Below are 17,524 nucleotides of genomic sequence, written 5' to 3'. Positions count from 1 at the left end.
CAAGAACTCTTCGAGTCATTTAAAGCGTATTAGTAACAATAATTACGAGGAACTTGCATTACAAACTGTGGTGCCCAAAATTATGAAACCTTCGCTTAGTAATGTAGGGAAGTATAATCTATAATATAGACGAAGTTTCCAGAAACCTCCTTCTCGAGAAGTCCTGAAGCTCTCAATCTCTAGAACATTACCGTACTTAATAAGTAAAACTCTTTCCTTCTTCTAATTTACTTTTAGATTTTCATCTTCGTTTATGTGCTTATCTACCTGTATTCCCGCGATAACTAGGGTGTTTTGTACTGCCATCTAGCGGCGGATTCTTCCCAAGTCGTATTACACGTTCGAGTATGCAGTGAGCAGGCAGTATAAGCAGCCATCGGGTGCATATCGAGCAGGCATTGGTAAGTACGCCGGCCCCGTGGTGTAGGGGTAGCGTGCATGCCTCTTTCCCGGAGGCCTCGGGTTCGATTCCCGGCCAGGTCAGGGATTTTTACCTGGACCTGAGGGCTGGTTCGAGGTCCACTCAGCCTCCGTGATTAGAATTGAGGAGCTATCTGACGGTGAGATGGCGGCTCCGGTTTAGAAAGCCAAGAATGACGGCCGAGAGGATTCGTCGTGCTGACCACACGACACCTTGTAATCTGCAGGCCTTCGGGCTGAGCAGAGCAGCCCTTCAAGGACTGTAGCGCCATGGGTTTTGGTTTGTTTGTCAGGATATGCTGCCCACGGGGATACTAAAGACGATACACATTTAATTCTTTTATAGATCATAGCCAATGTAAATGATAACAGACTTTTTTTTTTTTAGTTCAATTTACTCACATTCTTAGGATTTCCGTGCGTCCTCAGCGACCTGTTATGCAATTTTAAACTTTTGATACATTATACATCTTTTAAATGATTATATATTTATTTCAACTGGAGATAATATATCAAAGATGGCTATATCTTGATAAAATATCGGATGAAGTGATGTGGCCATTCCACTATTTGTGATCAGTGATATTTAACCCGTGTTGGCAAACCTGCGTGTCAGGCTGTCAGCTGTCAAATTTAATGGCGAGCATGTACAGTAGTAGGTTAGTGGGGGGAATATAACCGTGTTTGTGTACTTGTTTCATGTGAAACGTACCTGAAACGTGATGTCTGTTATCATTTACATTGGCTGTGATCTATAAAAGAATTAAATGTGTATCGTCTTTAGTATCCCTGTGGACAGCATTTCCTTTTCGTGACAAAAGGCAGGTGATGGAAACTATTTCATTCCGGTGTATTGTTTTGCCATTCCTATTATATACTTAATACACCGTATGTATAACATACTACACATTTAATAACTTTGATCTACATATAATAATGAAGTGTTTATTTTTCCCTTCAGCAATCAATCTGGAACACTATAAGTAGGCTAAACTTATTGCCAGCATAATTATCTGTTTACAACTAGAACCATAGCTTCTGCTACTACACTTCTTAGCATGAAATCATTAATTATTTAGTTTAATAACCATTATCTTGTATGGTTTCCTCTTCTATACACGAATCCACTGATGTGTTCTTTAATCTCTTAAAGAACCTCTGCCACATCCATGGTTCCAGTAACAGAGTCATTACATATAAAAATACACAGCTTCATCTAATGCATTTAGTGAGATTTTATCTTTGTAAGAATATCTAAAAAAAAAAACTGCTTTTCCACCTTATTCGCTGTTCTTGTATAAGCCTACTAGCTTATTCGTGCTACTTTAATCATTTATTACCTCCAATGTTTTCTTAGTGTATTGCGAGTTCAGTCTGCTGTCACGCCCTTGCAGCCAAGTCAAGTATAATTTTGTGTAAAAACACGCTTCTTTCTTACAAAATGCTGTAAGATAGTTTGGAACTGTAAACTCACTGCGTTAGCTTTCCTACATTTCGTTGCTTAGGGAGGGGACGTCTCATCTTCAACTTCTCTACAGATACTGTACCTTGTAAGTGCAAAATGAGAATATCAAAAGAACAAAATGTATCTTTTGTAATACAGGTAATTAGTGTGATTATCATATTCAATTCACAATTTGTCATTAACATGTAAGGGTGTTTTTTTTTTTTTTAGGTATCCTGTAAAATCTTGTTACATATGAGGTCTCAATTTTTAACCAATGATTTGGATTCAAATTTCTCAGTAAGCTGCGATTTAGGAAGCATAGTTGTTAAACTACATTGTCTTTGAGTAACATTAGTAAATTAAATTTGTAGGAAACAATTAATAATAATAATAATAATTATAATAATAATAATAATAATAGTGTGATTTATTCTGGCAAATTTAGGGATGTACCCCCTTTCTTACACTTAACCATTCTTAACCTAGAACACTGTTAACAATAACTACCTGTATGGATAACAATAAGATGACATGATTACATGAAGTAAATCATCATGTTGTTGGCTATATGAAATTTAAATAATTTACTAAGAGCATACAAATTTACGTTGAAAATTGTTGGTGTTTAGTCTCTGCTATAATCTAGTAGGGTTCTCTTGCAATTCTTGCACCAGGAGAAGTGATACTTGTCACAGAACTGATCACACAGACTACTGTACGTAAACAGTCATTGTTGGGTTCATAGTATTTCATATTCTGTGGTCAAATCCATGTATCGTCAGCCTTGTCAGTGCAGAACGCATGTCATGGTTTTCTTTTGGCCATCCTCTATCAATCATGGCATCTGTAGAATAGAAATTTTCTTCTATTTTCATCCGTTTGTCTCGTCGAAGGGTCAGTAGTTTCCTTTCTTGACTGGTTGATGGCAGCGTTAAGTGACATCTCAAGTCCTCAATGAAGGTTTCTCTGGCAAGTTCATGTGCAAGCCTTGAGGCCACGTTTTTTTTTTTTTTTGTTTTTTTTTTTTCTATTCTGAGGGCTCTTTTTAGGGAAGCAGGCTTTTACTTTTTCTATTGTCTCTAGATCTTTGATTGTTAGGAATTCCCAAATCGGTTCCAACCTGTGTGATAATTGGTACAATTTTAGCATTGAACAGAGTCATAGCTGTATTCAGAGAGAGCTTCGTTATATTCTTCAGACCGTATATGGCTCTTATTGCAGTAGTTGCCCTTTTCTTGCTGTGGATCCTGTATGATGTTCCTGATGTCTGTAGAGTTATTCCTAAGTATTTGAATTAATTTACCAGTTCTGTTTGTTTCGTTACTAGTAATATCTTGTCTTTGGCTGGTACCCTTCACCCTTTTCGAACAACGATGTATACTGTTTTTTCCTGATTTATGAAGAATTGATTGTTTTCAGCCCAAATGTTCAGTTTGTTTAAGGCTTCCTGAAGGTCAGCTTTGGTCTGTGACCCTAGGACCATGTCATCAACGTACATATAGAGTGAAACTGATTTCAGATTTTCGATGGATTTTACTGCGTCATATGTTGCAATGTTAAACAGGAGAGGACTAATTGGGTCACCTTGGAGTACTCCATTTGTTTGAAGGATTTATTTTGATGTACTTATCCTGTCATTTATCTGTACTTTTTGTGATAGGAGGTTTCCTGTGAGGTTTACGATTGCCTTGTCTTCTGTTATGGAGTCCAGTTTATTCATCAGTATGTTCCTGTCCAACATGTCGAATGTCTTGGTAAAGTCTCTGAAGACTGTATAGTCTTTGCCTTTGAGGTGTCTTACACCGCCCAGAATGTCTTCTTGTAGACATTTTATAGCCTGTAAGGTTGATCATTTCCTTCTAAATCCGAATTGATGCTCTGGTATTTGGTGGTCAGTGAGGTTTGTTAGTCTTTTGTTATTATACTGGAGAAGACTTTCTCTAAAGCGATCCCTCGGTATGAGTTTGGGCATAGATATCAAGGATAATTACTTGTAATGAGTTTGGGTTGTCGGCTTGTCCTTTTCCTTTATTCTGGATTTCCTCCATTCCTCTGGGATTGTTCCACTTTCTAGACATTTGTTGAACTTTAAGGTCCATATATTTGCAAAGTGTTGTGCTGATTCATTCAGTACTTCGTTACTTATTTTGTCAGGTCCAGTTGCTTTTCAGTCTTTCCTGCTTAAAATTGTTGCTTTTACTTCTTCTACACTGATGGGAGTGAATGCATGGTTGTATTTATATCTTTCTTTGTCAAACACTATTTCTATGTTATCATTGTTCAGTAATTGATTGAAGTGTCTTTCCCAAACTTGATCTGTCTCAGAGAATTCATCAAAATCCTTCTTAGAGCAACAAAAGGGTCCTTCAGAGCTTCCTCTGCTTCCTTGATTGCTTTGTTTTCTAGGTATTTTGCTTTTTTAACTTTCACCAGATCCTTGTATTTCTTTCTTTGTTTGGCGTAGTAGTTTAGCTATGTCAAATTTGAATGGTGACGTTTAACAGCAGCTACAGTCAATTGATGGAAGAGTCAGGGAAGGTTTCAATAACTTTTTCAGGAACAGTGACGACTTTCATAATGTGTATTCTATTTTATTTACCATTTCTTGTTAAGTGAAAATATTGCAAATCCTAACTAATTTTCATTTTTTTTCAATTTCTTATTTTCAAAACCTTGAATGTTAGATAACATGAATTTCAAGTGATTGGCTGTTACAACCAAGAACATAAAAGATTAATCCCTGAATCTTCTCAGGGAAGAAATAAGAAATAAAGAAGAGAGAAAGAGAAGAAGAAACCTGTCAGTGCAATAGTGATCTCTTACCTGCCTGCCATGTGGTGAGGAAGGTTCACTGTTCAGCATCAAGTACTGTATAGTACCCTTCAGCTCAGACGTCATTATTGGTGTATAGTGGTGAAGCAGGGAATTTTTTTTGTGGGGGGGTAAGATGAATGGCATGTAATCCTTCATGTAATAATAATAATAATAATAATGCCCCAGGCATTGATCGCATACTATTACTACAAGAAATTTACATGTACTCATTTCCTCCTGACTCAACATTTCCAGAAATTTTTAGACAACCCGGCAACATTCCAGTTTTCCTGTGCACTGGCATCACGTACTTGAAACCAAAAGGTGAAGATCTGCAAAATCCAGCAAAGTATCGGCCTATAACATGTCTATCCATTATATATAAGATATTTACATCTATAATAGCCAACAGAATTCTGAAACACTGCGAGGAAAACCACATCATTACCAAGGAGCAAAAGGGTTGCAAGAAGAATACCAAGGGGTGCAAGGAGCAACTGATTATCGACACTGTGGTCCTGGAACAAGCACACCATAAATCCAGGAACCTATACACGTGCTTCATGGACTATCAAAAGGCCTCTGATTCAGTACCACACACTTGGCTCATACATGTTCTGGAACTATATAAAGTTGACCTCTCAATCATTCACTTCCTGAAGACGGTAATGGCAGACTGGAACACCTCACTTCACGTGTTGCAACAAGACCCATACCAATAAGATGAGGGATCTTCCAAGGGGACTCACTGAGTCCATTATGGTTCTGCATGGTATTAAATCCACTATCCTACCTACTGAACACAAGTGGGTATGGATTCAGCATTAAGAACAAGCGAGAAGAGCTATTCAGAATCAGCCGCCTACTCTATATGGATGACATTAAGCTGTACGCCTCTACAAAACCCCATCTCGAACATCTCTTCTCAGTTACCAAAACGTTTTCTTCAGATATAGGCATGCGGTTTGGATTGGACAAATGCAGAACCCAAACTGTCATCAGAGGATCCTACTCAGCATGGGGGACACCTTCTATTTTAAGCGACGAATCCATACAACAGCTCGAGGAAGAAGAAATGTACAAATATCTCGGTTTTCATCAGAGCACTCGTATGAAACATGCTGACATCAAGAGAAATGTCACGCAGCAATACTTAACACGCCTCAACAAAGTACTATCATCAAAACTGACAGCTAAACATCTTACCAAAGCAGTCAATACGTACGCCACACCACTGCTCACATACTCCTTTGGTGTCATAAAATGGACCCAAAGAGAACTTCAGTAGTTACAAACGAAAACAGCAGTTTCACTCACCTGGTACCATATGCACCATCCTAAATCTGCAACCAAATGTCTTACACTCCCGAGATCAGAAGGTGGTAGGGGCTTCTTATCCATTGTCAATTTACACAGCAATCTGATATCAAGTCTAAGAGAATATTTCGATTCAAGAGCTGATACATCGTGTCTTCATCAAGCTGTTTGCAGAGCTGATATAAACTATACACCTCTCAATCTGTCATTGCCAGAAATGCCTGTTTCTACCCCAACTACAGAGGAGATGAATATGGTCACATGGAAGCAAAAACCTCTTCACGAGAAATACCCCCATGAACTGGATCAGCCTCATATCAACAAACCTGCGTCGCACGCTTGGCTGACCTACTCTGGTCTTTTCCCAGAAACAGAAGGATTTGTTCTGGTCATCCAAGATCAAGTAATTGCTACACAGAACTACCGTAGATTTATCATGAATGATCCAACTGTTGTCTCAGACAACTGCCGCCGCTGTTCCGGAACTACAGAGAGCATACAGCACGTCATATCTGGCTGCCCACACTTGGCCAACACCGATTATAAGCACCGACATGATCAGGTAGCAAAAATCATTCACCTCAAACTTTCTTTAAAATGTGGATTTCTTCAGTCATCAACGGCATATTGGAAATATACACCTCCACCCGTTCTCAAAAATTCTTCATACAAACTACTATGGGACCGAGAAGTAATAACCGATGTCACGCTCAGCAACAATAGGCCAGATATTATTCTAATCGATAAATCAAGAAGGTCCGCATCCCTTATAGAAATTGCTTGTCCAAACACCTCCAATCTGCAAACAACAATAGCCACAAAGATATCAAAATACACAGAACTGGCAATAGAAATACTACAGCTGTGGAAACTAGAATCAGTCACCACAGTTCCAATAGTAATATCATGTACCGGTGTTATTCCAAAAAGCTTGCACAGCTCTTTGGCCGCGTTAAACCTGCATCATCACACATACGTCGAACTACAGAAAGCCACCCTCCTGAGCACCTGCCACATTGTGAGAAAGTTCTTAGGAACGACCTTTCCTCTGACTTACGCCAAACAGCATGAAGTTCCAGGCCGTAGTTCCAGTAATATTGAAGAACAGATTTCCAAAATGGGGAGATAAGAAGTTGTTCGAAGTTGTTTGTATTTATTGTATAAATGTATATGTTGTAATTATTTCTGTTGTAAATATTTGTAGATGTATGTACCTATAGTTTCATAATCAAGAGGGAGACTCCTTGCTTAGGCCAAGTCAGCCCATTATGTTACCGGCACAAGCCGAGCCTTCCTACATTGATACAATAATAATAATAATAATTAGCTGAAATCCATAAAGGCATGACAGTTAATGGGGTAGGTATATATTGAAGGATTTCCTTATATACAACATATATACAATGTTTCAAAGTGCAATATAATCAGCTTCACTCGTTAGTAATCCCCTGTCGTATATAATTTTGCTTTCAATGGCAAAAATTATGGTGAAATTACGCTTGAGGAAGTGGAAAGGATGGTAAATAAATTCCATTGTCATAAAGCAGCAAGAATAGATTAAATTAGACCTGAAATGTTGAAGTATAGAGGGAAGGCAGGGATGAAATGGCTTCATAGAATAGTAATATTAGCATGGGGTGTTGGTAAGGTACCTTCGGATTGGACAAAAGCAGTAATTGCACCTATCTATAAGCAAGGGAACAGGAAGGATTACAACAACTATCGAGGTATCTCATTGATTAGTATAACAGGCAAAGTATTCGCTGGCATTTTGGAAGAGAGGGTGCGATCAGTGGATGAGAAGAAGTTGGATGAAAACCAGTTTGGTTTCAGACCACAGAGGAGCTGTCGGGATCAGATTTTCAGTATGCGCCAGGTAATTGAAAAATGCTACGAGAGGAATAGGCAGTTGTGTTTAGGTTTTGTAGATCTAGAGATAGCATATGACAGGGTACTGAGGGAAAAGATGTTCGCCATACTGGAGGACTATGGAATTAAAGGTAGATTATTAAAATCAATCAAAGGCATTTATGTTGACAATTGGACTTCACTGAGAATTGATGGTAGAATGAGTTCTTGGTTCAGGGTATTTACAGGGGTTAGACAAGGCTGTAATCTTTCACCTTTGCTGTTCGTAGTTTACATGGATCATCTCCTGAAAGGTATAAAATGGCAGGGAGGGATTCAGTTAGGTGGAAATGTAGTAAGCAGTCTGGCCTATGCTGACGACTTGGTCCTAATGGGAGATTGTGCCTAAAGTCTAATATCTTTGAAACTTGAAAATAGGTGCAATGAGTATAGTATGAAAATTAGCCTTTTGAAGACCAAATTGATGTCAGTAAGTAAGAAATTCAACAGAATTGAATGTTAGATCGGTGATACAAAGCTGGTAGATAATTTCAAGTATTTAGTTTGTGTGTTCTCCCGGGATGGTAATATAATAAATGAGATTGAATCAACGTGTTGTAAAGCTAATACCCTGAGCTCGCAGTTGCGATCAACAGTATTCTGTAAGAAGGAAGTGAGCTCCCAGACGAAACTATCTTTACATCGGTCTGTTTTCAGACCAACTTTGCTTTACGGGTGCGAAAGCTGGGTGGACTCAGGCTATCTTATTCATAAGTTAGAAGTAACAGATATGAAAGTAGCGAGAATGATTGCTGGTACAAACAGGTGTGAACAATGGCAGGAGGGTACTTGGAATGAAGAGATAAAGGCTAATTTAGGAATGAACTTGATGGATGAAGCTGTACGCATAAACCGGCCTCGGTGGTGGGGTCATGTGAGGCGAATGGAGGAGGACAGGTTACCTAGTAGAATAATGGATTCTGTTACGGAGGGTAAGAGAAGTAGAGGGAGACCAAGACGATGATGGTTAGACTTAGTTTCTTACGATTTAAAGATAAGAGGTATAGAACTTAATGAGGCCACAGCACTAGTTGCAAATAGGGGTTTGTGGCGACGTTTAGTAAATTCACAGAGGCTTGCAGACTGAACGCTGAAAGGCATAACAGTCTATAATGATGATGTATGTATGGCGTATATTTAAACCATGTAGATAAGATCAATGATTTATGTGTCATGTTAAGCAATGCAAATGGCCTCTCTTTCCAGGACCATATAGATTTTATAACAAGGAAATCTCTTAGATTTTAAGAGAAATTGTAGGGATTTTGTTTCCATTTGAACCCTGAAAATTTTACGTATTTTCTATATTAGATCAGGGTTGGAATATGGTTCCGAGATCTGGATACCATCCCAACGATATGTAATTGGCTCACTAGAGAAAGTGCAGGTAAAATTTATGAAGTGGGTGACGTACACGGGCTTCAGAATTAAGATGATGGCTTCATTATATGATGAGTTTTGCCAACAGATGCGAATGGAGAATTCACTGCTGCGTTGCAAATGTGCTAACGCAATGTTCGCAATAAAATGCCTAACAAATAGAATAGACTGTCTGGAACTCCTGCAACTAATACCACTTCATGTTCCGGCATGAAGTACCAGACACAGAGTCATCTTTCATGAGACCTAGTGTAGAACTGAACACTACACGAGTTTGTGGTTAATACAGTCACTGCGGACAGTGAACAGTCGTGGGAAATCAGTGGATTACTTCTGTTGTGATATAAAGACAATCATAAAGGCAGTATTACATATGGCAAAGTAGCCTAATAGATTTGTATGTAGTATTGTAAGATTTTTAACAGTAATATTCATGATTATTTGTAAATAATATGTAATTAAATGTAAATAATACGTTAATTATAGGAAATAGATTGTATGATTGTGTAGTACGCCATCTGTAATTGGGAATAGCCTGTTGGTGGTTAATAAATCTATCTATACAATTTTCTTTACGTTGCTCCGTCACAGGTAGGTTTTATGGTGATGATAAGGTAGGAAATAGCTAGAAGTGGGAAGGAAGTGACCGTGGCCTCCATTAAGATACAGCCCCAGTACCCTATTTGCCTGACATGAAAATGGAAAACCACAGAAAACCATCTTCAGGGCTGCCGACAGTGGGGTTTGAGTTCATTTTCTCCCAAATGTAAGCTGATAGCTACGTGACCCAAACTGCAACCAATTGCTCGGTGCATTTCTTGTAAATTACCTTTTTACACTACTGCATCTTTAAAATATTGCTCTCTTGACATTGCAACATTTAACTGAGGTTTATTGATCATGATGCCTTGCTGGCGAGATGTAGTGTTTACAGTGCACTATGTCTTCTGGTATGGGCTATATCAAATTTGTTACTTTCATTGACCTGTCTCAGTCTCATCCATGGTTTTGACAATAAGAAAGTGACTGAGGTATGAGTGATGCTAGTAATACCATTCCTTATGCAGTCAGTCCCTGTTATGAATGGTGTGAAAATATTGCTCATAGGGTTGGTTGGTGCATGCATTTCCGTGGGCTTGGCAGACTGATATGTAATAGCAACGGCTGGCTCTGTGAGGAAAGCAACGGGAAACTACCTCACTCCTCATTTCCCTAGTACGCCTCTTCAGTGACGCCTAGGCTATTTATGACAGCTGTTGGTGGAGCTGCAGAGGATGAAACCAGCCTTCGGGCTGATTACCCAACATACACAACACAACATATTGATCATGATAAAAAAAATTGTCAAGCATATTGGAAATTGATGCCTCTTGAAAGAAAATGGAAATGTTTCATTGGATGTTGTTAAATCAACTCAAGTGATTAGATCTGTCTATCCAACTCTATCTCCACTTATTATTTCCAAATCTAAACAATTTTTGTACATACTTCTTAGAATTAGGCCGTAATCTGGTTCCATTTAGGATCCGTTGGGAAACGTTCCAATTTCTAAGGAGCATAACTAGGCTATGACTCCAATTTTTAGAATAAGAATATGTGGAGGCAAACCATTAATTCCAAGGAATTCAAGAATTATGTAGGAAATTGCAGTATCTATCTTTCATTTTCAGTATTAATATGTTGACTTTAGTGTATGGTTTTGAACTACCGGATATAAGCCCAGTGATTTTCAAATTAATTAAGAATGATGTCCGCCTCTCTGGTGTAGTGGTTAGTGTGATAAGCTGCCACCCCTGGAGGCCCAGGTTTGATTCCCGCCTCTGCCACGAGAACTGGAACAGGGTCCACTCAGCTTCGGGAGTTCAACTGAGTAGAGAGGGTTCGATTCCCTCCTCAGCCATCCTCAAAGTGGTTTTTCGTAGTTTCCCACTTCTTCTCCAGGCAAATGCCAGGATGGTACCTAACATAAGGCCACGGTCACTTCCTTCCCACTCCTAGCCCTTTCCTATTCCATCATCATCATCATCATCATCATCATAAGACTTATCCGTGTCAGTGCGTTTTTGTAATTTAAAAAAATGCAGCTTTCGAGTAAATGGTGATGTCTTTTGTAGAAGTGAACGTTTTGCTGTAAATTTCAATCTACTGTCATCATGTGCTAAAATTCTGGCTGGTAGTTCAATAACATTTGATCGGTCACCATCTACAGAGGAGTAGTCGGCATTACTGATTTCTTACAAAAAATCAGTGAAATCCTTTTTTGTGGTTTCGCTCGCATATTTTCATGGGAGCGGTGTATTTTGAAGTTGGGTCAAAGAGGAGAATATCTAATACAATTACAAATAAATAATTGTTTGCAATAAGCATGTGACAAAATGGGCAAATTATGGAATATCCCCAAAGAACAATAATTTTCCCCATCAGAAGCAATCTCGGTACCTATGATATATTTTGGAAGATGTTTCACACACATTAATGATTAGCTATTTGCCATTGGGGCTTTATCCCATATTGAACCATGCTAATCGAACATCATCAGCTTCTTTTTTATTTTTATTTTAATCCAGAACGAAACTCTCATTTAAATTTAGAGGAATTTTGAATGGAATGTGCACAGTTCAACCGCTAGGCAACAAAACAGCGGCTACGAAGTACAGCTGACCAGGAGGACGTTGGACTGTGCATGCATGCTCACCGTGTCCCCTTTCACTTCCTCTATCGTGTCACATGCCTCGGCACTCTCATGGTTCAGGTGGCCTTGAAGTACTGGCTACCGCTTTGGCCAATCAGAATTTCAGAATGCTACATTTTTCTTTAATAATTTAAGAATACATGGTAAGAAAGTTTTATGCTTCTAAAGATGCTCTGCAAATCTACAGGCCAAGAGCTTTTGTCAGAATGGTTTACAATGTCACTCGGTTCAGCTGTTCTCTCAAACTCACAGTCACAAAAAACAGCCTAGTGTTTAAAATATATAGATAATAATATTGACTACAATCAGAAGATAATTATGATAGACATAATAATGTTGATGATGATGATAATAATAATGATAATAATTAAACAAAATAATAGAATGCCTGCATACCAGTGGTTTGTTAAGTATAACCCTGTTAGGGATTTGGAAATTGCTTGTTCAGTTCTTAAATCTCTTTAATACTAGGCCTGCATGAAGTTTTCTTATTAGCTTTCAGAATGATTTTAATGTCTTTCTACCTCTTCCACTCGGTTCAGGTTTATTTCCACTTTACTAGTGTTTAGCAGATGGTGACCTATAAGAGTGCATGTGAGATACAATGTAAATCATATTTAGCTCTACAGAAGTGATATGTAAAATATAAGACACTTATTTTAAGCTTTATAAGACATTAAGTTGACATATCTTTAGTGCATTGGCAAAAATCCACACTATTTTCAATTCTGGAGAACAAACTCAAGCCAGTCAAAAAGTATTGTAGCCAGGCGCACAGGTTGAATGTATAGACACATGCATCAATGGACGACTATCTTGCTCCGCTTGCCTATGATCGGGCGACCAGAGAAGGCTGGGTACTCTCTGCTGACCATAGTGCTTTGGTGACAACATACCACTGTTTATATGCTAAGCAGTGCTTCACTACATTGATTTACTGAATGTGCAGTTCTGTTGTATATTAAATTCAAATGAAATATGGTATTTAGTTTTATTTCTTCAGAACATTCTTGGGAAAGGTCAGCTTACCCTTCTACATTCAGGCTTTGCAACTATTAGTGTTGAAAAAATAGTTTAAGGGAAGCAAAATAAAACATAGGCCTACAGGGAAGAGGCCTGGAGTGATATTTTATCATTTTATAACAAGCACTTCTTATTGTAGTTTTGTACAGATGTTATAGCAAGCATTATTCACTTAAAATTGTTTCTTATGGACTGAATCTTCTGAAATTCATCTTGTATTTAAAAAAATTCTTGTTTCTAGGTTTACAAGCTGTTTGTAAGCAGTATATAGTGGACAAGTCAACAGATTGCATTTAGAATGTCAGCTACTACATGCGAGTGGTAAGTAATATGCTTGTGGTCCAATTTGTATGAGAACATTACAAAGATTCCAGATCTTAAATATTAATGTTTATTCTTTAAAGAACCAAAGTAGTATGGGTATAGCTTTATCCAATTCTTGGAGGTAAGAAAGTGAATTTTTGAAGTGCTTTATATCATCATTTTGTCATGCAAACATAAATCAGATATGATTGTGACATTTGAAACTATCAATAGTTGACACCGGCTACCCAGTACTCGCTACATTCAACTGCGGGTGTAATGACTGTCGTTTGTTTACTTCTCTCGTGGCCTTCTCGCTGAAGATGTGAGTACATGCTCGAGCGATCAACAATGCTGCCAACCTGTTCAGTAGGGAACTAAGACTAGTGACAATATCATCGAACTGTGACCAAGCAAAGGGGGTCTGGGAGCGTAAACCCCCAGGTTAGGGCTGCGAAGCAGCTTTTAGGTCTCTAGCATTCTGTAGGGTGATAGCAGTGCTGTTCTATGTTGGACACTGTGGAAAAGCAGAATTAATTTATATTTGGGGTCAGTGGAAAAGTGATTGGTCTGGATTGGTTAGATCTGACGAGTGGCAAAACCATTGGTTTGGGTTGGTTAGATCCAGTTAATGGCAAAACCATTGGACTGTGACCAAGCACTGCATTAAGGTATGTTTTGTATAAAATTATTGCTGTTGTGTATTTCACATTGTTTCCTTTACATGATGCATTTATTTGTGCTTTTATTCAGCCAGGGTTGGTAACGCAATCTAATTTTCATCGTTGATGCCAATGACGATGTCACCTTCTTTTCACATTGGCCAATAGGATTGCAAGTAGCTACTTTAGTAATGGATAATGGCGTGTGCTGCTCCCTATTGGGTTATAAAAGTAAACATCGCAGTGAACACATCTCTCCTCTAAAAGCAATTCCAAGTAAGATTTGCGTAATTTCCACTTCCATATAATGTTACAAACTTTGGCTCTCCTCTAAAAGCAGTTCCAAGTAAGATTTGCATAATTTCCACTTCCGTATAATGTTACAAACTTTGGGTACCACGGTGTCAATTTTTGCCTTTTTTGTGATTGCTGTCATAGAAGAAAGTATAGACATCCATGTTAATACATCAATAAAAAGTTTATCCTTTGTTGCACATAGAAACAAGCTACACCAAAATTTTGCTTATTTTATTCTATGTTTAATTATGTAGAGTAGACATTTATATCGTACCCAGTTACAATTTTAACGCAATTTGAAAAAAAAGTGCCGATATTTTTTCCATTTCCAATGGAGTGCTCACTTTGAAAATTTATAGTTTTAAAAGTATTTATCTGATCATTACCAAACATTAATACATCTTTAAGTAACTTGTTAATCTGTATACCAAGTTTTTGTTTCATCTGATATTTGTGAAAAAGGTTGTTGTAAATTTTGTGAAACATTATTTTCTCATTACCGGGTGATCATAGCCGTAAAAAATGTGCTTTGTTATGAAGCTCATGAGAAAATCAGGCTAAATTTGCTTTTTGCCTACATGCAATCGTTTATTTTATATTGATTTATATTTAAGTGAATGGTTGTGAGAGAAGAAAGCAGCGTATCCGCCGAGTGGTGTTGCACAGTTGGCCTGTTTGCTGCACCAACTGAACTCCCACTGGTCTATATCAGCTTAGAGTCATGTAGAGCTACTTTGCAATGTATGTGTTATGTTGTGGAGTGAGAATGTGGAATAAGGAAATAACATGCTAGATGATGAAGAGTGGTATTTTCCTCTGTCACCCAGAACTTTAAATAGTAAGCGTTTCTGAAGTTGAACTCATCCCACCATTACTATTGATACCTTGAAGAGAGGATACACTTCAAATAAGCCCTATCACTTAGCCTCTTGTTAAGATAAATTTCAATGACCTGGCCAATAATCAAACCCGGGATCCTTGTATCCGAAAACCAACATGCACACCGCTCAGCTACAGAGTCTGACAATGAGTAAAGGATTTTTTTATATGCACTGTAGGGGTTTAAACTTTTCATGCCCGGAAAAAGCCAATAATGAAGGATACACACACAACCCTTACATTCCTTTCAGCACCGAGCAGTGAAGATTCTCACAATATCTTTAAGTTTTCCTGCAATTCTCGTTTGTGTAGAAATGAGACATTTTGAAGAAACAATGACTTCTTCTCTACTTCTAAGGAAAGTAAGTTTCTAAATAATTCTGCGAAGTACACTGATGCATTAATCACTGACGAAAAGAAGAGGCCCTTCTCATAAGCCAGAACTTACGGCGAAATACGAGATATACTACGTAATTCTGTCATTGATATATCGAGCGCTAATCCAATAAAGGTTTAAATCAACTGACGAAACAACAAACATCCACTTATTGTACAGCAAGGAACACCCAATTGATGTTCAACCCGGCAATGTCACTACGGTTTTTAGGGCCAAGTGCTTTGTTCTCGCCGGCTGGTAGGTTGCTTTCTTCTCACACAACCACCCGATTAAATATAAATCAATATAAAATCAACAATTGCATCCAGGCAAAAGGCAGTTTTAATTTTAGCCTGACATTCTCATGAGCTTCATAAGAAGCCAAATTTTTTACAGCTATTATCACGTAGTACCCTAATGAGAAAATGATGTTTCACAAAATTTACAACAACCTATAGACATGATATAGGCTTTTGGGATTATGCCCTGTCAAGAAAATAAGGTGAAATTCTGTATGTTTCGCAGAGAACTATGCTTTTGAGTCTTTCTCGAGGACAGTCGAGATTTTCTTCTGATGACACAGAGCATAGTTCTCTCTGAAACGTAAATAATTTCCACCTTATTTTCTTGACACAGCATAAGCCCAAAAGCCTATATCATGTCTATAAGTACGGGCTGTGAAAACATCAATGGCAACATTACAACAGCCTTTTTCACAAATATCAAATGAAGTAAAATCTTGGTATACAGATTAACAATAAGTTACTTTAAGATGTATTAAAGTTTAGTAACGATCAGATAAATACTTTTAAAGTTATGAATTTTCAAAGTGAGCACTCTGTTGGAAATGAAATATACCAGAAGTTTTTTTTCAACCTGCATTAACATTTTAACTGGGTATGATAAAAATTTCTACTCCACATAATTAAACGTAGATTAGAATAAACAAAATTTTGGTGTAGTTTATTTCTGTGTGCGACAGAGGATAAACTTTTTATTAATGTATTAACTTGGGTGTCTAAACTTTCTTCCACAACAGTAGTGCAGCAAGTAGTTGAATGTTATGGAAGTGTGCAGACAATTAAAAAGGGTAGGGCTTACACAATCACTTCAAGGTGTGTGCCAAAAATTTTGAATGCAAATCAGAAAGCTCTAGGAGCTGAAATTTCTTACAAGATTTTGGATTTGGATCATTTTCATTGTGCATTGTGACATGTTGAAACATGAATATATGACTATATCCTTGAAATGAAGAAGTCTAATATGAATTAGCATACAAAAGGGGAAAGAGCTCCAGTGAAGGCAAATACCTATTTGTCTGCCGACAAGGTTCTCATGATTGCCCTTAGGGATGCTGAAGGTGTTGTGGACCTTGATTTTCTACTTAACCAGCAAACCATCCATGCTTTGTAACACTGTAAACTCTGGGCAAGGCTATAGAGGCTTGTTTCTGAAAGACTCAAAATTCTGATCTGTAGTGTCTTACTTAATTCTTCATGATGACACCCTCACTGTTGGTGTGCAAGCTAGTTTGGAAGAAATGCACTGGACAGCTTTGGATCACCTCCTTATTATTGAGATTTGTTACCATATGACTGCTATAAATTTGAATGTCTGGAAGGAGACTTAGGTGGAAAGAAATTTTCCAGCGACATGTAGAAGAAGGAATCAAGGAACTGTCAGCGCAATGGAAAAAAATGTGTAGATATTTATGGAGGCTATGTAGAAAAATAGTTTTGTGTCTGTTTTATTGATACATTAATTTAATTAAGAGGTTTTAAAAAGGTATCATTCATATTCTGCTACTCTCCAAAGCAGATTTTGCAATGATACTTGTTATAAAGATGATGACTCTCCTCTGCTCAAAAACACAAGTTTTACAATTTATTTCTCATCTAAAACTGCTGGGTTGAATAGCTCAGATGGTAGAAGCACTGGCCTTCTTAGCTCAAATTGGCAGGTTCAGAGATGCCAAGATGCTGGAACTTAGTCATTCAGGAATTCTG

The 17,524-nt window shown here is 37.8% G+C and overlaps 1 protein-coding gene across 6 annotated transcripts in view; it reads left to right on the top strand.

The window, feature by feature from the left end:
• The first annotated feature begins 363 nt into the window (after positions 1–363).
• LOC136858352 (VPS35 endosomal protein-sorting factor-like) overlaps positions 364–17,524 on the top strand; it is a 326,083-nt gene continuing 308,922 nt past the window's right edge. For 2 of the 6 annotated variants that reach the window (XM_068225497.1, XM_067137825.2), the window contains exons 1-2: positions 1,041–1,241; positions 13,243–13,322. In XM_068225497.1, the coding sequence (XP_068081598.1) occupies positions 13,314–13,322 (9 nt within the window). In that variant the 5' untranslated portion in view covers positions 1,041–1,241; positions 13,243–13,313. Of the gene's footprint in view, positions 402–1,040; positions 1,246–1,710; positions 2,024–13,242; positions 13,323–17,524 lie in introns of those variants that run through there. The other 4 variants (XM_067137830.2, XM_067137826.2, XM_067137828.2 and 1 more) reach the window with 4 other exon arrangements.

Source organism: Anabrus simplex, chromosome 1 (assembly GCF_040414725.1).
Source record: "Anabrus simplex isolate iqAnaSimp1 chromosome 1, ASM4041472v1, whole genome shotgun sequence".
In the NCBI taxonomy this organism is placed as follows: Eukaryota; Metazoa; Arthropoda; class Insecta; order Orthoptera; family Tettigoniidae; genus Anabrus; species Anabrus simplex.
Note: the sequence above shows the minus strand (reverse complement) of the source record. Positions and strands in the feature narration are given on the sequence as shown.